Here is a 23,450-nt window from a genome sequence, read left to right on the forward strand (position 1 = left end):
CTGTGCAGACGTCGCTGCCTCTGTTACGCAACACGACACGGTTAAAACTCTATATGGCTTTTATGAGGAACCCTGTGGATTCACACATATAAACAGCAGATAATTACAAAGCAGGGGTGTAAATCTTTCGGGGCTACAGACGAGGCTGAGGCTGAATCTTGGAGTTCTGTGTGTGCGTGCTGAATGACAAAGTGATATTCCCTAGGAGGTGGAGGGGTCCGCCAGAGCAAACAAAAGCGGGGTGTGGTGCTCCCTGAGGCCAGAGCTGCATGTTCAGCTCTTTCGAGGATGCTCGCAGTGACAGCGCCGAGCTCTCTCTCACTCTCTTTCTCTCTCTCTCTCTTTTCGCTCACTCACTGTCAGCACTTTTCAAGCGGATGTACGTGGGACAACGATCAAACCCTGATAAATTGGCTCCCTGGCAGACGGGCAGGAGATCAAAATGTGGAGCAGCAGCAGGAAAAAGGTTGGCGAGGTCCAGGTCATCCCGGCCATCCTGGATGTTATTTCATCCGTCTCTATGACTAATACAGAATCAATTATCTCACCCTAATGGTCCAATTGCAGGCTGCAAGCTTGCAAGATTTAGAGTTCAAATAAATCAGAGGAGAAATTGTGTGCAGAGGAGCCTGGGCAGCGACCAAGCCATAACGAATGAGCCAATAATCGAAGTGAATACGAATGCGCGGCCGTCGTCAGGGAACGTATCGAAAAACGCTTGTTTATCCTCCTATATGTGCTAATTCTGGATTACATGGTGCAACGCGAAAGACGTTTGCGTAACCTCAAAAGCCAGGATGGTTCTGGAAAGCTCGCGCTCCGTTTCCCATTGATCTGCCTGCACTCGGGATCCAGTGCATCTAAGGACACAGATTTTGGACCGAGCCCTGAAACACAATCTCTCCACACTCTTCAACTCCTCATCTTAAGCACACAATTGTCTTTTGAATGACCTTGTGGTCTGTTTTACTACACTCACCAATTTTACTACTTATTCTACTGGTTGTTTTACAGGAAAAGTGGTTGTAAGGCTTCATCAGACTTCAGCCATTCATTTCTTTTCCAATAGGACACACAGGATTTCACTTCTCTGGGTTTAACCTTTATTCCCTGCTGCTGTCAACTCAGCATTTGTTGTCTCTAATCCCAGATATTCTCGTATCCCGAGGCTAGTATCCAGTTTTGGCGAGGGATGAGTTGATCATGACAAATTTACAAGTAGCCTCGTGTCACATTTTATCGCCATCGCGAGCCAAGGCCAGATGTAAAAGGAAATAGAGACACGAGAGTCCAACAAGTGCACCGTGAGCCTCGAGCTACAACAGGCATGTTAGCTGTTAGATTAAAGGGACGGTCCACCTGGAAATCCAAAACAAATCTTTAAATGGTGCAGGGACCTGGTTTTTCGAGCTAACGCAGAAGTTAGCATCGCCCTGGTTCCCTCGTCATAAGCTCTGTCGTGAACACAAGGTAGTAATACTTGGACTTTATGTTCAGGAAGATAATCTTAACATATTACCACTATTTTTATGATTTTTGAAGCTTAGATGCAATCAGCAGGAGTAAAAGGCTAATGTTATGCTATAAACTAACAACATAGTGGTTGCATGACTTCAACCCCACCACCACTAAGCGTCATACTACATTAAAATTATCAAATTTTACAATAAATTGGTCAATCTACAAGTTGTAAAGTTTCATGACAGAATACTTTGCAACTAAAATCCGCTTTTAAAGACAGATTAGTGAGGAGATGAGTCTCCATGTTCGGTGTGACCTCTGTAGTCTCATTTAGCCACTTGTTAGCAACCTTGTTTTTATGTCGTAGAACAAATATGTAAATATATTACACTTTTGCTGGCCCCAGACCTTATTTCAGGCATCAGTAAATGAAAAGCACTCAACTTGGGGTGCTCAAAGCGCCAAAAAATGGTGAACTACCTTATCGATAATGGTATCACCGCACAGAAGGAGTGGAGCTAGCTAACAAAGCTAAAGAAGCTACCTTATGTTAAAGCTAACGTACCTCTAATGATGGTAGAAGGATGGAACAACACAACCTCTGAGAAGATGGAGGCCAATTTGACGACATGGCTTTCAACACTGAGGCTGTTTTCTTGTGAGGTGAGTCAGCAAATAGGACTGCTAACTAGCTAACAGCAGCAATATTTAGCAACAGTTAGCGGTTACTTTAGCAAAAAAGTCCAAGTCAAACAGCATAAACCACCTTCGTATTGTAACTGGTGTCCGATAGCTCTCGGAGGTTGTGTACGGCCCCGGGTTGAAGGGGTTCATTGGGAGGCTGCTGGTTAGCAGTAGCGTTAGCTAGCAGTTATGTTAGCAACATGTAAAGCTATCCGTCCAGAGTTGAGACAGAGCAGCCGGAGGACAACAGAAAAGACTTTCTACATAAAATATGACCCAGTTTATCCTAAATCAGTGAATAAAGTTATAAAGTTGTGCTTTTGCACAGTAACTGACGAGGTATTTCGCTCGCTCACTCGCTCTTGGCAGCTTTATAAAGTTCAAGAGAGCGTTGACTGGATGCAATATTAGCGTTATCTGAGATTTTCATCATTTTCCAGGAAATTTCAAACTGTAAAATACCATTAAAAATACCCACAAAATGACTGTTTTGGCATCGCTGGGCCTGAAACTGGCCCATAGGTGAGACTCGGAGCCAGACATGTGAGATAAAAACACTTAATTATCGATTTTGACTTCATCGGAACTTTTATGTTTACATTCCACGCTGTCACGAGCGCGACCGTCTCGTCTGTGAGTGGACGCACGCTTCCTTCAGCGCGGTAGAAAAAGAAAATAGTTCCTATATGAAACTTCTCAGAAGAGGGTCTGTGGATCATCTTGTTTTACAGGGTCGTGATTTCTGGAAAGAGGCACCACGGCTGGCTTGTTCAAATGTACCTTTTTTGGCACTTTTAGCACCACGAGCCATTTGTTCCATTATAGTAGAGAGAAGGCAGACATCTCTGGCAAACTTGGCAACTGGCAGCAAAACAATCTCGATGGATAAACAGTGAGACAGTCGAGAGGAAAATCTTTGTTTTTGAGGTGTGAAATGTCCCTTTAGTGCACATGTATATATATATATATATTTTTAAATGTTTTAAAGTGTCCAAACCATTGAAGGAGATTCTCCCTCTTTCTCAATTTCAGTCGACAGTGGAAATTCACTGAGGCTTGATTATAGTAGGAGAGAGTGTTGGCTCAGCTGTGTGCTTTAAGAACCCATGATGTCAGAGCCTTATTTTCCTTGGAGAGACTCTCATCAGCTGCATTGTTCCAGGAAACCATGGTCTGTTCTCTGGGCAACAAAAAAAAAAAATCCTGCCCATAATGCGCCCCCCTCGCCCCCCTCGTGCACCCACATCTCCGCTGAATGCAGCACGCCGGCCTCTGGCACGACTCCGCCGCACAAACACACACATATCAAACATGGCGCATCACATTTCCCTGGAACCGGAGCCGTTTCCCCTCCGCTGCAACACTGTTTGTGTTTTTTTTCCCCCTTTCTCTTTCCTCTATATTTTCTATTAGAAGACGAGTGTCGGTGATGAAAGGCAGCGTGTTAATACAGGACGAGGAAATAATGCGTTGGCCCTCGGAGGATTATAAAACAATGCTGCTACTGATGTCATAGGGCCCGGGCTGCTGAGGTCTCTTTACGCACAGAGCTGTAGGCGGTGTGATTGAAATACAGCACCGGCGGCTGACAGGTGATGCAAGCAGCTGACAGAGCCGACGAAAAAACCACTCCGCAGCTTCCTACGAGTTCAAAATTCAAACCATACACGCATCGAATCTGGACGCAATTACGGCCGCTTACAAACAGGATCAACTGTAAATCAGCGGCAGCACCGTCAGTAGTTGAATAAACTTCGCTGGCGCGGGCTGAGGATTTGACAAGCTCTGTTGTGGAAACATAAAGATCTAGTAAATAATGTTCATGGATACCCACCGAATCACATCTGGTCCTCATAAGATTATTTGGCTTTTTGGCTAATGCTCTTTGTTAGAGAATTATGGTAATGATTTCTTAGAAACGCGGAGCAGTTACAAGATAAAGACTTTCACCACGGCTCAGAGTTTGTTGAATCTTCGCCGCGTGTGCCAAGGAAGCTGATGGAGCCCAGAAGCTTTGGATCAGGTGGGCTCGCACTGATTTGCAGAATGTCTACTGTCTGTATCACAACATTAATACAGCCCGGGTCAGGGGGAATAATGGGAAAAGGGAGGGGGGGATTATCAGAAAGAGGGAGAGAGCGAGAAAGGTTACAACAACAGAGCGCGAAGCTCACAAGTTCAGTTGTGCTTCTGCTGGAACGGCCGTGCCCCTGTGGACAAGTTCAGTCCTTCAGTAGAAGTCCTCGCCCTCCAACAATAATACTTACAAAATAAAGCCTGACTGCTCCAAGTAAAATCACTTCAGCTGAGTTCAATAGCTATTATTCATGTATGGGTTCTCCATCCTCTGTGCTACGGCTCCTGCGATGTTAATAAGGTAAGCCTTTTGAGCTGAGAAGAAGCCTGCGAAGAGCTGTGTCAACATGAGGAGCCTTTGGCTTTCGCAAGCCTCCGCCTTTTGTCATCAACTGGTGATCGCCATCTTGGTGTGGGTGCTTGTCAATCAAACGCTCCCAAGGCTCGATCACAGCGCTGTGGCATATCAAGTTCTTCTAATGAGTAGCTTGAGATTTTGGGGGAAATACATCTATTCGCTCTCTTGCTGAGGTGAATCAGAAGATCAATCAGCCCGTTAGCGTATGTAAAGACTAGGAACTTGGGGAAACAGCTAGCTTAGCTCCGTTCATGGGTAACAAAACCCGGCTTCCAGCATCTGCAACGCTCACCAATTAAAATATTAAGTCTTTTTTTATTCTGCATGAAAAACAAAGTGTAAAAAGAATGCTTTGAGGCTAACGTGCTAACAGAGCCACAATCAGCTAACACACTGACGCTGCATTCACGTGCTCCTCAGATGCAAGATTTCCCGCATTGGAAAGTTGCTCTTTCTCCGACTTTGTTGTGTTCATCTCACGCGCATGTCGGAATGAGGGAGCAACATGGATGCCAAAAAAGAAGCTGCTTTGTGTTAAGACAACACAATACATGAATTTGGTCAGAGTTTCTTCATCAACAACATTGTTTTTCGTGGATATCCATTCGATAGTTGTTGAGACAAAAATGCCAAATTTGTGGTGGCGCTAGAGGAAATGTCACGGGACCACCGAGGCCCGGAAGATTCATCCTCTGGTGACCATGAATGTCTGTTTTTTTTTCATGGAAATCCACCTCCAATAGCTGTTGTACAACATTTTACTCAAAAACCACTAATGTCAACTTCGACGTAGCACTAGAGGGGAAGCTACAGGATCACAAATGTAAAGGAGGGTTCATCCTCCGGGGACCACGAATGCACAACATTTCAAAGTAATCCATCTAATAGCAGTTGAACAAGATTTTACTCAAACCCACAAATGTCAACTTTGTGGTGTTGCTAGAGGAAAAGTCAGGGGATCATCAAAGTCAGGGGGATTCAACCTCTGGTAACCATGAATAGTTGTTGAGATATTTCAGCCCTCCCTTGGACCGTGTTGCTAGTGTGACGAAGACAAACGAGACATGGTTTTATGAGGGTTATGTGGCAGGCTGTGTCTTGCTGGGCGCAGTGACCTCCTGGAGTCATTACAAACAACATATGACGTGTTGATTAAAGAGCTTTAGGTACATTTTTTCTTACCCATGTTACCTGCAGAACTACTCCTTTGACTTTCCCGTTTTAGCCTTTTCCTCATTAGTCTCACAACTGGCTGCAGTGACCTTTGTGAATGGTCCATCATAGGATTTTAGGATTTTTCTTTCCCATTCAGAGAAAATGACTTATTTATGACCACTCAATGAGCGTCTTTCATGCGGCGCTGTCGGCCTTTGTCCAATCACCTGCTGGGTTCATCTCAGGATGAGGATTTTGAAGGATGAGTCACAATCATTTCCTGCCCTTTGACCTCTGTGAGCCTCCTTGACACCACTCTGCACTCTGATTGGATAGGACTTGATTCACCTCTTGTTCGCCACATCTCTAAACAGACACGATAGAGTTATTCAGCTTCTTCTTTACGAAGGAGCACCGCATCACAAAATCGATGACCCCTGATCTTCTGATAACCTTTGTCCTTTTAAGCCGGATGCACATCTGCAGGAAACATGACACCTCATACATTTAGGTTGTAATCAAAAAGCACCCTGACTGAATATATAAGACGACTAAGAGCCTCGTCACAGTCACCAGAACAGAACAGAGGATCAGTCAAAGACCACAGAGCAACATATTATAGATACAATGGTCTCCGTCTACACCGTCCTGTACGCTCTGTTGCTGTTCTCCGAGCTCAGCAGCCACTTGGTCGCCGTAGCGATGCCCGCCTATAAAGTAGAAGACGGCGTAAACGAGCAAGACGGCCTCGGTTTGATGGCGGGGGACGAGCCCATGACCGAGCCTGTGGTGGTTCCTGCCATGGTTCCTCCTCCTGTGTACAGACGAAACCATGTGCTGGACAACAACGTGAGGGACGAAGACGGAAGCCCCAAAATCTACATCCTCTCAGTAAGTGTCTCATCGCCGTCGTTAAAGACTTTTGCAAGCCTGAGCATGTTTAAAAAGTCACGAATAACAAAAAAAACCCTTGGTGTTAGTGTTGGCTCTTTAGTTTATCAGGTATGCTTTTTTTTTTTTTTTACAACCTGGCAACCCAAATGTTCTTAATAATGCTTTGAATCAGTTTAAGTCATTTTTTTCACGTTTTCATACAAGCAGTAAGTTGATAATGTTTGTTAGACAATAAAAGAAAAACTTCATGTATAATATTTGCCGAATTTACAAGAAAACCAAAATAATTAAGAATTTGTTAATGTCAGGACTTCAAAGAGTTTATAAAGATGCTCCTAACTCACAAATTCTTAAAATCAAGAGATTTCATAAGGGAGTCTGGTGAAGTTCTCCCGACAAAGAAGCAGCCCTATATTGGTTACCGTTTACTGTATTTGTAAAGTTTCACATGTTAACCTTCAATAAAATGTTGTTTTCCTTATTCGTGGTTTAAATAGTGAATAGAAATGTTGACTTCCAGCATCCTGGTTCAAGAAACTGAGCTAATTTACCAGAAAAGGCCAAAAATCAGGGTTTTTTTTTTTTATATTCGTGCAAACAAATTCTTTGAAGTTTTTAGCCCAACAACACTCCAGTGCAGAGTTACCAGCCACTTGGATTATTATTAGTTAATTTATCCCGTATGAATGTATCTGGCTGGTCTCTTTCCGCAGTCATTGAACTCTGCCAATGACCGGTCACGCGTCATAACTGTTCACTGTATGAGATCTCAGCTCACCACAGGTCAACAAAGAGCGCATTATCTCCATCCTGTGTACCGCACATTCGACCTCTCTCAACTGGTCACCGCTCTCTCGTCTACTGTTAAGTCAATATTTCATACACATCTATGAAAGTCTTTTACAGCAGCGTTGGAAAACCGGGAAATACTATTAGCCGAAAAGGTCAAATGATCACAAGCCTATAAAGATTTATTGGAGCCACAGTGGGAAGAATGATGATATATCTGCGCTCCCTCAAACGTTTGGCCGCGAGTTTATCTGGCGGTTGCGTCTCCTGTGTGTCATGAACATGGTGGTTATCTCTGCGGTAATGGGGAACAGAACAGAACAAAGACATCTGGGTGAACCGGGGCAGTGGAAGAAAACGGGCCACTGTGATGTAGTAAAAAACCGGGGGAACACACATTTCTTCCATTTGGGGTTCCTGCGGCTTGGATCAGCTGGTAAACACAGATCCAACACCTGTGCTTTGCAAGTGAAAAAATAAAAAACAGCGAGTTCAGATCCTGTAGGGCTGAAATGTGTGTGGTCGCATTTAATCACCGATCAATACTGTGTGTTCAGGACGTGAGGCTGAAAGGACACAGCAGTCGCGGGCTGAACCCGGCCTTCGCTCGGAGCATTCCTGTGCTCACAGACCGGAGTCTGAGCGACGCGCCTGCCGAGAACAGTTTGAGAATCGATCGTAGGAACACCGACCTCGACAGTAAGTACCTAAAAACCCTATCATCATAAAAAGTTCAAGTTGATTTCAGTATTTACTAACACAAATGTTCTTTCTGTCTCCTTCCAGTGCTGCGGTGTATGATAGGACGAGTGTACCGACCCTGCTGGGAAGTATAAGTGTTAGTGCTGTACAAATTTCTTCCTCCTGTCACACTGAAATGCATTTACATGTAGAAAATGAGAGTGCAGAGAAATGTAAAACAAAATAAAAGTTTATTAAAAGGGAAAACATCTGCATCATATTTACAGGGTTGAATTCTTTGGAGAATGTTATAAATAGATAAACAATACGACTGCTGATTATATACATTCGTCTTGATGGAAAGAAATAAAGTGTGCCGACCAAATCCAGACTACCATTGATCTGCTGTCACACTGTTCCCCTCACACACACTTTCCACAACGCTAATGCCGCTCAAACTAGCTGGAAAACAAATCAATTTGGTGATCAACAAAAAAATGTATCTGAAATAATAAGTTTCTGTCTACTATCACTTAGCCTAACATTTCATTTTGGAAAATACATTAAATTAGATGAAGAATTACATATCAAGCAACAGCTACCGCTAGCAGCCAGATGGCTAAGCTTAGCATAGGGTCTCAAATTTGAGGAAACTGTTTGCCTAGCTCCAACCAGTTTAAGTTCAAGTTTAAAGAATCTGTCTATTAGCATCTCTAATTGCTAATTTTGTTTTAATCTCTAAAAAAAGGTGTATGTCAAATATGAAGCTGATTAGCTTAGTTAGCAGGGGAACTAGAATTCAAGAAATGGTTTGATCAGCTTTGACCAAAGTTTCAAAACTCTGTCTACAACCACCTCAACAATTTTATAAAATTCACTTCTTAGCGGTTAGCTTGCCGGCTGTTTCTCTCCGCTTTGGGCCTTTACGCTAAAATAAGCTAATCACCTGTTAGCACTAGCTTCATATTTAGTGCACAGACATGAGAAATGCCATTGATTTTCTCATCCAACTCGAACGCAAATGAGCATAATTCCCAAACGTTAAGCTAGCGTCAACACATATATTAAAATAATGGTCAGCAGATGAACCGTGACTTCATTGGAACGTTCAGATACAACTACAAAGTCCGTCCGCTGTCCCATCATGAAACCAGAGATCATCAGACTCTGAAGAAGCTGGTTAGCTTTCCCTGTCCCGCTATCAGCTTCTTCTTACTCGAGGCCTTGCTGACGGTCTTGCCGGGCATTTTGACCGCGGGCTGTTTCTTCTGTGGCGGCTCATTCTCTGATCCTCCATGTTGGTCAGAGTCCACCTGCTTCCTCTTGTTGCTCTTGCTCTGCGTCTGAGCACCACTTTTCTTTTTACTGCCCGGGCCTGCTGCACCTCTGTTTTGGGCATTTCCACTTCTTTGCCCCAGAGCAGCAGTAGCAGCAGCAGCCGCCCCCCGCTGCTCAGCGCTCTGCTCCTTATTTAGACATTCAGGCTTGGCTGGAAAGATTGAAATAAAGCAAAAGCAAGTGTGACAAGCTGGTAGGAAAAAGAAAAAAAGAAAATGCTGTGACGAAATTGCTGACGTTAGCTTCTTGTTTGAGCGGGCTGTGTGTTTATTCTATGAAGCTGAAATTCAACATTCGTCATGTCGCCTGATGGAGCCGAGCCCGAATTCCCACGGAACAAAAGACAGACGGGGAAATGGGCAAGAAGTCTGTGTGTGTGTGTGTGAGTTTGAGTGTGTGTGTGTGTGTGTGTGTGTTCTTTCAGGTTTTTACTACAGATGTGGGTGTGAGCAGGTTTTATAGAATGGGGATTCATTTAATGGCCGATGGTTAGCACCGGTCCCAGGGCTAGGATTGGGAAGGGTTCAAGGCCGGAGCTGAGAGGGCGTGCCTGGGCCTCCGTCCAGCTGTGTGGCGTCAGAGGAAACAGAAATCGATCCCGGCAGTAAGGGAACGCTGCGACGCTCGTGTTGACATTTTGAGCTTTTTCCTCTTGCGTGCGCTGGAGCACGTTAAAAGCTAGTGTTGGGTTTTAACGGTTGCGTGTGTACCTGTGGTCGTCTCCTCCTCCTCGTCCTCATCCACATCCTCAGCTGGCGTGTTTGTGGGTTTGGGAGCTGGGTGCACACAGGTCGGGACCTGGCTGCTGCTGGGGAACTCCAGCACGCGGTTGAGTGGCAGCTCATCATCTTTGTACGTGCACGCAAACTGGGATCGAATGACTCTGTCTTTGGTCTGGAATACACAGAGAGAAAAAAAAAACCTGAATCCACCGGATATGATGGTGATGATGGGTATCAATGACTCAGGGCAGGTGGCCCAGGTGTTCAGATTCCAACACTTGCCTAAGAAAAAAAGAAACTCTCACTTGAATTTCAAGGAGTGATTTCCAACTCCTGCATATTTTCAGCCGACAGAGGGGAATGCCAACTTTCTGCAGGCGTGCTAGCTGCTCTGTGAGGCTTCAGCGTGGGACTGCAGAGCTCTGAGCTCAATAACAAGGCTCATCACGGTCACCATCTTAGTTTGTGTTTGCATAATACAGTAAATATAACAGAATCAATCACGTAACAGTTTACATGTCAAACATCACAACAATACCACTTTTTTTTTGTGTTTGGCCACAGACTAAAGAAAATGACTTGAGCTTGAGTTTAGCCAAAACCAGCATCGATCGGCAGTGAGACGTCTCCTTGGTTTATCAAGAGGAGCGTAGATCATAAAATAAGTACATTAGACACCAGGGGTGGGCAAAAATATCGATACGGCAATATATCGCGATACTTTGCCGCCCAATACAATATCGATTTTTCAACTCCAAATATCGATATATCACCGAACAGCAGCTCTGCTGTGCGGCGGGTGTATTTCTGTAGTAGAGAGAGTGGCTGAGGTCTTTGCAAAATGCATGGCAAGTTAACAACGCCTCCGCAATTCAAAGTTGACGTTTGGAAGCACTTTGGCTTCAAAGTTAAGAGAGATAGCAAGAACAACGAGCTGGACAAAGAGAATATTACTGCCCGGAAATTTCATGGGAATTAATTAAATGGAGAGGCTGTTTTGAATGAAATAGTTTTGACTCAATTTGTCCTCTGATCAATATCATCTGATGTACAAATACAGGTACTTGTGTTTTCATCTTTATTTATATCGCAATATCGTGATACGTATCGTAACCAAAGTATCGTGATACGTATCGTATCGTGAGGTTCTTGCCAAAACCCACCCCTATACACATCAGATAAGTTCTTAAAATGTTACAGCTGCAGCTCAAAATGGCTGCAGAACTCAAATCCATTTTATTTATAGAGCCCAAAATCACATTCACATTGGCTCAGTGGGTTTTACAGTTACAACATCCTCTGTCCTTGGATTGGATCCTCGAGTCGAGTGAGGAGAAACTTGCCTTGTGCAAAAAAAGAAACCTTTTAGCAGGGAGAAAAAATAAGATGGAAGAGACCTGAAGAAGAGCCACAGAGGAGGAGGATCCCTTTTCTCAGGACGGACAGATACGCAAGAGATGTCGCATGAACAGAACAGCTGATTTCACGTATCATCGCAATGCAAATCGACTGCCAGTCATCTACCCGGAGCTGACAGTCGCTGTCACAGTGATTTGGTCCATAAAGTCAATAAACTAAAAGTATGTTTTGCCCAAGTACTTGGTCATAAAACAATGTATCAGACCAAATAACACATTTGACATGGTTAAAGCGTTAAATGAAAACAAAATGGTCACCAAAACGATTATAATTCAATTTAAAATCATCATGTTTGAACCAACTTTCATGGTAATCCATCTGAACGTGCTACAACAGTCAAATGATCTCCAAAGTCACTCGGATAATCTTCTAGGAACAATGAACATCTGTACCAAAGTCCAGGCCAGACCATCTGATAGCTGTCTGGACATTTCATCAAGAAAATGTATGTTTTCAAATCTTGGATTTTGGACTTTTTTCAGACTTTCACCTCAAATGACACAGAGCAAGGCATTATTAATCAACCCGATCTCTTCTGCTGGAATTATCTCACGTATAGACGTTGATCACAGGCCACCTCATTACTGCTGTATTCATTAATAAAAAAGGCTAATGAATCTCACGTTAGCCCGACTTTACACCGCTTTTATCAGGAGAATCTTATTTTCAATCTCATCACAGCTACACTGTCAAAGCCTGTAGAACAGCACCTCATTAAAAACGCCTTTTTTTCCGACAACCTGGTTAAGTTAAAACAAGGTGAACGATGCTGAAGAGTGCAATCCCTGGCCCTGGAGCACACAGATCCACGGCTTTTCATCCACCGTTTGATCTACGCCTGCTTGGGATTATCACAATCCAAGGATTTCACCCTTCAGGCCAGTGGGCCACAGTAGGGAGGAGAAATCTGAGGGAAAAGTACAGCGAGCAAAGCTGGGTGGGTACGTGAGGCACAAAGGGGATCAAAGCCCTTTTGTGCTTTTTCGAAAAAAGAACTTCTTGAAAGAAAAAAAAAGGAGCACCTAAAACAACAGCGACCCCGAGAACGAGGCACACTTCAATAATGGGAGCTAAAAATGTGCGCCGCGCGGGTTGCATGCTAATAAAACATATCTGAGACGCCCCAGAAACAATGGGAGGGGACGGGAGAGTGAACACGGCCAAACTACGACTGACGGAGAACATCTAATCCAATTACAACAGGTGGGAGCCCAACATGGCACCAAGTGGTCAGACGGCCCTCATTCCTCCGAAGGCTGTCCTGAAATAACCTCCGCACGCTACCTGACACGATGCTGGAGACACCTGATCGAGACATTCCCCCGAAAAAGGGGCTTCCAAAACGCAGGTGGAAGCAATTTCTGCAGCTTTATGTTTTGACATTTGTTCTCTCACACACACACACACACACACACACACACACACACACAGGTGATTAAAAAAAAAATCAGAGAATGAGCAACAGGTGCAGCGACTATTATCAGCATCAAAGACCGATACAGTCATCCCGTGATAAAAACACATAAAGGCAATCAAGTCCCATCGTTACTGACGTCACAGAGGAGCAACAATAAAATAGGCATTAAGAGCTCAAGTCGAGTTTCTCTTTGTTTAGATCACTGAGAAAGAGATTTGGAAGCGTCCCAAAATCAGAAACTAAATCTGTCCATCTCCGTGTGTGCCAGTTGACGTCAGCGCATGATGAAACCGCTGGAAGAAGTCGGGGATAAAGTCATTCAGCAGACAACAGGAAACAATAACCTTTCAAGTTTCCCCTCGCTAGTCGAATTACGCGACTGATATGGCATCTTCAAAGTGAAATTGATGCAGAAAGCTTCCGCTCGCCGAGTTCAGGAAGCGGTGAGCTGCCCAGGGACCATTACAGCGCACTCAAACAGGAAGGCAGCCAGATTGTGGGGAGCTAAAATGACATCTGCTAGCGCAATCAAATAAAGGAGCCATTTCACAAAATCTGTTTAGCATACATGTTCAAAAAAGAAAAAAAAGGGGGTTCACACAGCGGAGCTACCGCATGTCAAAAGATCAGCAGTACCTGCAATCTAAAGCTGGTGATGTCAGGTGTTTTTCTGGTGACTCAGCAGTTGTTGAGTGTTGGTGGAAGAGGTTGTAATTTAACACTGTTAAAATAAGTCCTGTGTGCACATTTTAACAAAAGTTCTCAAGTGCGAAAGTGTTAATATGGTGCAGAGGAGCCCTTTGTTGTTAGTGATATTTACATATATTATCCATTTAGATTCCTATTACTGATGCATTAGCATGTAAGCAGTGTCAAGTTGTGACTTGAATATACTGGGTTTATAAAGCCGATGCCGATATACGGGAGTTAAAAAAACTAAACAAAGACGTATCTGCACGCATCAACAATACATTGAATTTTCTAAATCGCAATTTCTTGCTACTCATCATCCTGATATCTACGAGGTTTTTAAATCAGACTGTTTACTTTATATATTTACTGAAACAAACTGTATTTGTTGGGCTGTGTGGCGGAGTAGAAGTGTAAAGCAGCATAGTGGCATGAAAAAACTCAAAGTACAAGTTTCTTTAAATGGCACTTAAATAGAGTCACTGAGTCCACTGTATCAGAGTCTATGACATCATGATATTCATTGACAGGTGCGATGTCTCGAGTGAGGATCGAGGTCGGGATGCGCCAAAATGTGGAGGCCAATCTAGATACTGTGGTCGCCACAAATGAAGTTAACGTGTGGGAAACAGTGAAGTAAATTGATCATTGACTGGATGAAAAAAGTGGAATGCAGATTTTATCTTCCTGGGCGGGTCTGAATTTACCTGGATGGGCCGCCCAAGTAAAGCCTACGTATGGGAAACACTGAATGATGTCACAATATGTCCAAAAAAGTAATTATGAGATAAAAAAAATAATAATTTCAAGTTGAAATGTTGATTAAAAGCCATAATTATGAGCTGAAAAATTGAACTGATGAGGACTTATGATAAAAAATGTCAAAATCAATTCAGTTTGACATTTCTTTTTGTTTTCACGGCAGCAGTTGGCTTCCATACGCTGACCAGAAACCACTGAGGTAAAAGGAGAGAACAGTTGAGCTGACAGCCAGGAAGGAAGGAAGGAAAGAAGGAAGGAAGAGATCCCACTATGGGATATAGAGTGTGTTGTATTGTGCACTGTAAGCTAACGGAGCTGAGCCCAGACAATAGGATCACTAATCACGAGGATTGGTTAACGGCTCGAATCCCCCACGAACACGTCGTTTTATGCCACGGATTTAACAGCACCCTCAAAACCAGCACGAAGAGCTAAAACACAGCTGTGCAAACGGGAACCGTGGAAGCCAGTTAAGATGTGCGCTTCAGCTAAGAAAATAAATAACATAATACCAGGGAGAAATTACAGGATGTAAAGACATTATTCTCAATGTTTGTACATCTGATTCAATTTGAAGTAACTGATGGTTTGGATTTGGGGCTCTTGGACGGAGGGGCCCACGTTACCTTGGGTTTGAGCAGCTCTAGCCGGCTCTGGACTCGGTTCTTCAGAGGCTCTGGAGAACATCCAGTAGACACTTCAGGGGATCTGAAGCAGAGACAAGAGGTTTATAAATGTTTTTAAAAAAAAACAGTAGAAGAAGGTTACACGGTCACACCAACAGAGAACATCTACCCACCGCTTCTTACAAACACGGCAGCTTCGCACAACACGTGAGAGATGTTTTCACCAGCGGCAGACGGAGCTGATGTCGGGCTTTTTTGCGAAAACTTGGACGCGAGCCATTCAATGTCATCCACCTCAGAATAATGTAGGTTCCCCCCCCCCCTCCTCCACCACAGCCAGTGGCTGTTTTTCTTATGTTATTATTTTTATTTCAGATGTTTGACCGGAGAAATTGTTCCAGTGTGGTGTGGGAGGATTTTCCTCCATATGGTTTCAGTAGACAGTTGTAGAGTCTCATGTTGGTCTAATTGCTGTTTCAGGGGCTTTCCCACTCCGACTGAATCCTGTGGCAGTGAGAGAGCTCAGATCTGACTCGAGGCTCTGTGAGGACTTTCTTTAAAAAGGAACAGTTTGACCTAAAATCAATTATATACATATATTTTCCTTCTTATTCTAGCACTTTTCTATTCATCTAGATTATTTCGGTGTGAGCTGCCGAGCTTTGGAGACGTCTGCCTTCTGTCCATTACAAGACAACTAGATGGCGTTCGGCGTGTGGAGCTAAAAAGGGTCCAAAAAACACATTTCCAAAAACCGTGTTTCCAGATATCGTGACCCGGTTACTCAGGATAATCCACAGACCTTGTTGTGAGCCGTTTCACCAACCGCATCAGCGTCTACTCAGCTCAGCCGAGGAGGACGACATCAGTGTTTACATCCCAGACTGTCGGAAGCACGAGCCGCTTTTCCATGATTAGATTTAATTTATGAATGTTTACTTGAGGCTTTAGCTTAATCTAAGACCCGTTACAAACAAGTCTTTGAGAGGACGCCTCGTCTTTAATGAACGGAATGATAAAAACAGTATTAGCACTCTGCACGTGTTTCTTAATCCACTGCGATAGGTACATATCAGACAGAACATGCTTGGCAGAAGACTCAGCATTGACTGGGTTGCATTTGAGGCAAGTCTTTTAAAACAAGGAACAATGAAGGGTATCACCAAAGTCAGGTACATCTTCTGGGGATAATGAATGTCTGTAACAGTTGTGAAGATATTTCAGTGGTGGACCGGCATCAAACTATAAACCATCTGGTCTCTGTTAGAACTACAGGAGTATTTGTGCCGACCTGAACAAGGTGAGGATGCAGATCCCCTCGGCTCCGTCGAGGACGGGCTGGTCCTCAGACAGCAGCTCCGCCTTGTTGCGACACAGAGGCGTCGACGCCTCTTCGTCCAGCAGAGCCATCAGCGCCTTCACGGTGTCCCGACCTCCGTACGCCGTGGCGTGATTGATTGCGTGCGCCTTTGGCTGGAGAGGAGCAGCGAGAAGATGGAGTGGGTTTTTTTTGTGCGAATGTATGGCCAGAACTATAGCTCGGCTGGCTGAGAGAGTGGTTATACATTACCCTGGCGGGGCTGATCCCCGTTCCGCCTCCATTAGCGGTCTGTTTCTGGATCTGGTGTAGCTGGCAGATCCTCTCCCTCAGCTCCTTGGCCGTCTCGTCGGCCGCGGCGTACACCGCGTCGCCGCTGCTGCGTCCCTTCACCAGCGCTGCCCTGATGGCGGCCACCAGCCGGGCTCCGCACGCACTGAGAACAAACACGGACGACGGTCACAATGAGAGGGAAAAAAAAGTGGATTTGTTCTGGAAAGCAGGATTTCATCTGGATAGAATTAATAGCGTTCAAGAGTTCAGCCAATATTTGCCAACATGAATAACTCTCTCCTAAAACTGAAAAACCCAGAAAAGCCCGGGCCTTCGTCTGAATGTCTTCGGGAGATATACTGCAGCTTCACTTTCAATTAATTGGACACTGACTTTAAGGGCTCAGAGTAATTGTCTCGGTGTTAACATCCAGTTGAGCTTTATTTCACTGTAACGCGGCTCTGCCAATGTTAACAGTTACGAAGCAGAAAATATGCTCCAAATCCCTGTTAAAGTCACCCTGGGCACTGTCACTGCTCGCAGCGATGGACTGTCAGCGGAGAAACTCCAGGATTTTCCTCCTTTCCACCGTCTGCGCTGCACGTCCAAAAATCATAGCAACATATCACTTCTGTAGGGTTTCTAACAGTCGAGTGCGCTAAAGCGTGCAGGGAAAAGATCGCAGCAAGGTGGGGAGGCGGTGGTCCGACCCTGACCCGGCTCGGATGCGAGCGAGTAACTGAATCATTTGGGAAAACAGATGTTCGGCGAACAAGGGCCCCTGCGCTCTCCACAGAAGGTGTTTGTATGAGGAAACACAGTACTCCGCCGAGAGCGTCGAGGCACCGCTTGCCTGTTGAAAGACACATGTTGGCCGAGTTCACCAACCGTCTCATCAGCCTCAAGAAGCGAGAGCGCCTCAGAGGAGCGGCGAGAGTCGAATCCACTACTACACAAACATCACATGTGTTGTTACGGCTCGAGGCCGAACGTCGCGGCTGCAAAAGGGTGCCTTCCAAAAGCTCCACCCTCACACGACTGAGCGGCTAAATCATTTCTGATAGCCACTTCTGTTGTGCTGCCAAACGCTTCGACATCCCACATAATCTGTAATGGTATGGAGGAGTGATCTGAGGATAATTCATCAAAGTGAGAGCTCCAAACGGGGGAACAAGTTATTTAACAGAGACGGCCTTTGATGTTAGCAGAGATGAACATGCTTTAGCAATCCAAATGTTATCATGGAGGAGCTTAGATGGGAGCCATTACTGCTGCTGCCGCGATGGGACAGGTGGATTTTTATGATTTCAGCGCACAGGTGCCTGCCAGGCCGGTGCGCCCCGCGGAGCCCGGCTCGGATCGGCTTTCAGAAACTAATTCAATTCACGAGAGTTGGCCAAAACAGAGTGGAAACAGAATTTAACGTGAACTCAAAATTGTAGGAAGAAGTGAAGCAATTCAAAGAAAATCCCATTCAGCCATAAATCACAAGTTTCACTGTATTTGACCTCCGTCGCTGCCAGATACCGAAGCACGATCAACTTTTCTTGGAATCTCTTACTTCCCCTAATCCGCTCAGGATGATTTCTCGGGGATTCTGAATGTGTTTATGGTGCAACATTTGAAATGGAAAAGTTGCTTCTCCGAGCGTACGCTGGATTAGTTATGACAAATAAGTGATTCATCTCTGGCAAATAAGGGGAAAAACTGCTTAAACTGCTTAGATTTCACGACTTTATTTCAATTTCAATTCACATTTTTGGAAGGCTGAAGAATCCAGCCCCTCCGGATTTAAATATCTAGATACTTCACGTGGTCAAATCTCATGAATTGATCATTTCAACAAAGACTTTTCTGTGTACATGTCTGATTCCTCTGCGACATGAAGCCCCACTGTCGTCCAAACACCATTAAAAACATAATCTAGGAGCCAAAACACCCAATGACATGACTTAACACATTATGTAACGATGATGAACAGGAAGAAAAGATGCAGCAAGACACAACAAGTACTTGTGATCATCTCAAACTGCTTGCGGGCACGTCGGCACGCTCCCCGGAGCCCTGCGGCGCTCCCTAATTACCATGAACACACACTGTACTTTATTTTGACACACATGTTCCTGCTGCATGACAGCAACGAATGTCTTTCAGTCCCCAGCGGGAAATAGTTTCCACCACATGCGTTATTTACTCCCGTTCGAGGAAAAACTACACTGCCCAGAGATATTCAAGGAAATAATATTAAAGTTAGTGTGCCTGGCCACCGCTTTCAAACCACTGGACAGAACCAGGCCAGCTGGTTTTCTGTAATAACAATTACATCGATTTTTGTCTTCTTCTTTTTAACATTCACGTCGTTAAAGTACATTTGAAGAGCCACTATGTGTTTAGCCTAGCTTAGCATGAAGACTGGAAGCAGGTGCAACAGCTGGCTTTTTGCTGTTAATGTGATTAAAATAAACTTTAGAGGCGCTGGTAGGCAAATTTTCACAACGTATAAGAATACGAGAAGAGGCTTTATCCCCCTCCTTCTTGTCGTTATGCTAAGCTAATCATCTCCTTCCTGTAGCTTTATCGTTATCCCACAGTGATGAATAGAAGCTAACTTCTAATATAACGAAAAATATCAAACTATTCCTCAAATGTAAAATTACTTTATAGCAACAAAACAGTGACGGAATGAGTTTTAAATCCGTCACTTCTCATCGACTGTAAATGTTTTGAAGCCGTTTAAACGGGGAGCTGCGTTGGGCTGCGTTGTGTACCTTGGGTCTGGAATCTCTCCCAGCATTTCATCCAGGTTGTCTAGAAACTGGACAAAGTCCGACAGGCCTTTGACATGTTTCCTCAGCGGGTCGGACTCGGCTGGAGCGTAGCCTTTCCCTCCGAGCTGGATGGCCCTCACGAAAGATGTCACGGTCTGATAGGGAACGAAAAAGAGAGAGGATTACTCCAGTGGATGTAAAGCGTGGGTACATCATCGCTAACAACATGATGTCATCTTACCAAGAACAGAGAATTCTTGCTGTTTTGTGCGGCGTGCTTCAGGTCCGTGAACGCCTGTCGCCCCAGAGCGCGGCTCGGGACGTCGAGGGTTTGCGCCAAGGCCATGTCGTTCTTGGAGTTCACGAGCAAGTTGAGATAAGAGCAGAAAACCTTCCTCACGGCCATTTTCACCTGGAAATCATAAACAGAATGGACATTATTTAAGGTTAGAAAACATCTTACAAATCTCAGGGTTTGTACACATTTTTCAAGGTCAAATTCAAGCACTTTTCAAGCACTTTTAAGGGTCATTTTCAAGATTTTCCAGCACCTTATTGCTGGGTTAAAATACGTATCTACAGGAATATATATACTCATTATTTTTTCTTCACTTTTTATCACAATTACAATTTACTGTATTATGCTGTAAACATCTAAAATTATGTTTCATAATAGCAAAAACTTAAGAAATTAATTATCCAGTCTGATCCCAATTTTGTGAAAAAGACAGTTATAATGTCAAGCACTTTCAAGCACTTAAACTAAAATCCAAGCACTTTTCAGACCTTGAAAACACAACATTGAAATTCAAATACTTTCAAGGATTTCAAGCACCCGTACGAACCCTGAAATCAGCTAACGAAATGAGCTTCAGAGGTGTTTGGAGGTGCATTTTTTTTTTTACTTTGGACAGAGCAAAGCTAGCAGTTTCCCCAGTTTCTGGTCTTTATGCTAAGCTAAGCTAAGCTAAGCTAGGCTAGCTGCTGGCTGTGAGGTCAAGACATGAGTGGTAGCAATGTTCTCAGATAGCTTTAGTCTCTGTGTTAAGGGTTAGAGATTGGACAATAAAAATATTGTATCGCTAGATATGATAACATCATCTTGAAATTCCTGATTTATTTTGTGGATGCAGTAAAAATATTTGTTTCTTAATAACATGTACAGTGAGGTTAAATTAAATCAAGTATGTTTTTGTGCCATTTTTAGCATTTTAGAGCTTATTTTAAGGATTACCTAACCAAACAGCGAACATGCACGAGTCAACCCTTGTAAAAACGTGAACTAACCCGAATGAGGACATCCCTCGTTCTAAGATAAGCCGCTGAAAGACCTCAATATTCATCTTCTCATCTAATTCTCCATCAAAAAGTGAATCTCTGCATTTCCCCCAAAACACCCAACTGTTCCTTTAGTTCAGCTCTTGGCTCGAGGCCCGTCCAGGTTGTGTTTATAAACCTTTACCAAAAAAAAAAAAAGGGACAGTAGCTTTAGTGCCTGAGTCAAACCCCCTATAAACAGGAGCTGACAGCCCGCATTAAACTCCAAAAATTACATCACTCTCGCTGGTGGTGCAGCGGCAGCAAGCCTCCGCGAAAAACTCATAAATTCACAAGTGACAAGAGCAGAGTGGAGGAAAAGAGCCTCTTGTTACAGGAGCCCCACATGGTGTTGTGTTTTAAACATCTGCCCGGTAATTGAATTCACACTGCGCTCTTAAATCCGAGTGATTTGATATAGAGTTCCTGTCAGTAAGAGCCGGACCGACTCCAGGCAGAAATTAAGCAAGACTGGGAAAGCTAATGCGTGGATCATCGCCAGGGGGAGAAAAAAAAAAGCATTTTGTGTTCTTAAAAAAGACACTTAAATGAGGGCTGAGGGCAAATGGGAAAGAAGGGTTTCTTATGCTGCTTTATGATACAAGTTGCACCTTTTTTATTACCTGTGAGCTGCAGGATCTGCTTTTGCTAGACGGTGTTGACGGGACCGAGGAGTCTGGCCGCTCTGAGACCTCCGTGCTGCCTGATAAGAACTCAAACAGCTGGATCTTTCAAAAGAAAAACCACGAGTGAATTAGACAGATAAATCGGTTGATAGCAAAAAATCTGATCGCCTACAATCATCAGTCTGATTCTCCCTCACCGAGCTCACGGGCTCCTCTGGATCCGACTCCAGCGGTCTCAGCTGTTTGTACATGGAGAAGACATCAACCAGGTCCACGGTGTTGGAGCGCTTCAGGAAGGACTCGTATGCCTCCAGGATGAGATCATAGTTCTCCAAGCGTGCAGAGCCGGGGGGCGGCAGGTGAAGTTTGTCTAGCAGTAAGTGCTTCCAGGCCATCAGGACATCACTCAGGGCCACTTTGAACTCTCCGCCGTGCTGTCACAGGAAGAGAGAAAACAGTGGAGGCTGCAGCCGTAATTACCGACGGCCTGGAACCAATCAGTTCAAAAAGCAGAAAAGACCTTCTGCCGCGGTCCAAAAGCGGGCCATGAGCGGTCTCAGCCGGAAATCTGCGGTAATGTCATCAGTCACAGACGTGATGACAGTCGGCCTGATGGTTCAATTGTACTATGTTGTGATGATGATGTGGATTCAGCTCGTACAGTGGATAACTTGGAGCAGGAATCATATGACATTCCTCCTCTGTTATTGGTATTTTAACTTTTCCTCTCATTTGTTAGTTTCATCCCTTTGTGAAAAAGGACTACAACTGACTGCAAGGTGTTGTTCGCCTCAGCTCTGGAAGTTCATCCAAAAATGAAAATTCAGTCATTATCTCCTCCTCGCATGCTGATGGAAAGTTTCGTAGTCCATCAAACATTTCTGGAGCTGCACAGCAAAACAGCATTGTCCTCAACAACTGAAGTGGACAGGACTTGTTTTAAAAACATAAAATGGCTCTGCGCAGCTCATCTGGCGTGAAGTTTCCAGAAGGCCCAACATCCCAAATGGATTTAAAAAGACGTTATTTTTAAATCAATCAGGGATCCCGCGGCTTCTGGAGACGCGGATTACGTCCGGACAACGTGTATAAAACCATTTTCTAGTTTAAAACGGGTGGATTACGAGAATGCTGCGATGCTGTTTAGCTCCGGAAATGTTTTGTGGACTACAAAACTACAATTTATAAAGCAGAACACAAGCTTTATAAATTGGATGGATGGATTCATAAATGCAGTTTCAATTTTTGACATTTGTGGTGTTGAATGTTGTTGGCCAGCATGATCACATTTGCACTTTTGAACTGTTTTTGTGTGTGTGTGTGTGTGTGTGTGTGTGTGTGTGTGTGTGTGTGTGTGTGTGAATTGCAATCTGTTTGCCACTCCTTGAGGGACAGATAAGGGTTTTTGAAGTGATTCAAACTAAGGAGAGGCTGTTTTTGAACAGTTACCTGCTTATTAACTTCTGCGATAGCCAGCTGCAGCACCATCAGCATGTCATCAGCTCCATGAATGGTGGTCCTTTCAGAGTGTAAAACCCTGTGGCACTCTCTCCTGAAGACTTTAACCATCGTCTTCAGGCGGTCATTAATAGACTCCATATTATCCTTAAACAGAAAATAAAGGAATAGAGTCAATTTTGCTTACAAGACATTCAAAAACAACACAAAAACAAGAATAAACCAGGTTTTTACTGCAGAACATCGACTATAAACATAACAAATGTGCTTTTAAGCAACTAGTAACAGTAATCTCATTGAAAGCTATGAAAGTTTCTTTCTTTTCCTCATTGAAGGGAAACACTTGAGCTTCCTTGACACCCAGGTAGCTTAATTTACAAAAACAATGTGCTTTTATGTCAGTCCACACAGGATGTACACATATAACTCAGATTGTTTTATGTTTGCTGCTACACTAAATCACAAAAAACGTAAATTTAACGGTGCAAACCTGTAACAATGTAGTTGTCTCCGAGAACACACGTCCACGACAATAGCAGCTGTTTTGAAATTTTAAATTGCCGATGACGTTGCTCTCTCTTAACCAATCAGCTTGTAGTACACAACAATGGCAGAGGT

General features: G+C 44.0%; 2 protein-coding genes across 2 annotated transcripts; one reads left to right on the forward strand and one right to left on the reverse strand.

The window, feature by feature from the left end:
• The first annotated feature begins 6,302 nt into the window (after nt 1-6,302).
• On the forward strand, nt 6,303-8,339 carry pmch (pro-melanin-concentrating hormone). Its single transcript, XM_030440540.1, has 3 exons — nt 6,303-6,625; nt 7,975-8,116; nt 8,204-8,339. The coding sequence occupies exons 1-3, from the start codon at nt 6,362-6,364 to the stop codon at nt 8,251-8,253; spliced, it is 456 nt and encodes a 151-aa protein (XP_030296400.1). The 5' UTR covers nt 6,303-6,361; the 3' UTR covers nt 8,254-8,339.
• On the reverse strand, nt 8,331-23,442 carry parpbp (PARP1 binding protein). The gene is made up of 11 exons (XM_030440537.1): nt 23,323-23,442; nt 22,824-22,979; nt 21,572-21,808; nt 21,372-21,476; nt 19,673-19,843; nt 19,432-19,586; nt 16,643-16,826; nt 16,364-16,545; nt 15,073-15,154; nt 10,147-10,330; nt 8,331-9,587 (listed from the first exon to the last, which is right to left on the reverse strand). Exons 2-11 carry the CDS (start codon nt 22,971-22,973, stop codon nt 9,259-9,261), a joined length of 1,779 nt encoding a protein of 592 aa, XP_030296397.1. The 5' UTR covers nt 22,974-22,979; nt 23,323-23,442; the 3' UTR covers nt 8,331-9,258.
• Between the last annotated feature and the right edge of the window lie 8 nt (nt 23,443-23,450).

The sequence above is a fragment of the Sparus aurata genome, chromosome 14, assembly GCF_900880675.1.
Source record: "Sparus aurata chromosome 14, fSpaAur1.1, whole genome shotgun sequence".
NCBI classification, from domain to species: domain Eukaryota; kingdom Metazoa; phylum Chordata; class Actinopteri; order Spariformes; family Sparidae; genus Sparus; species Sparus aurata.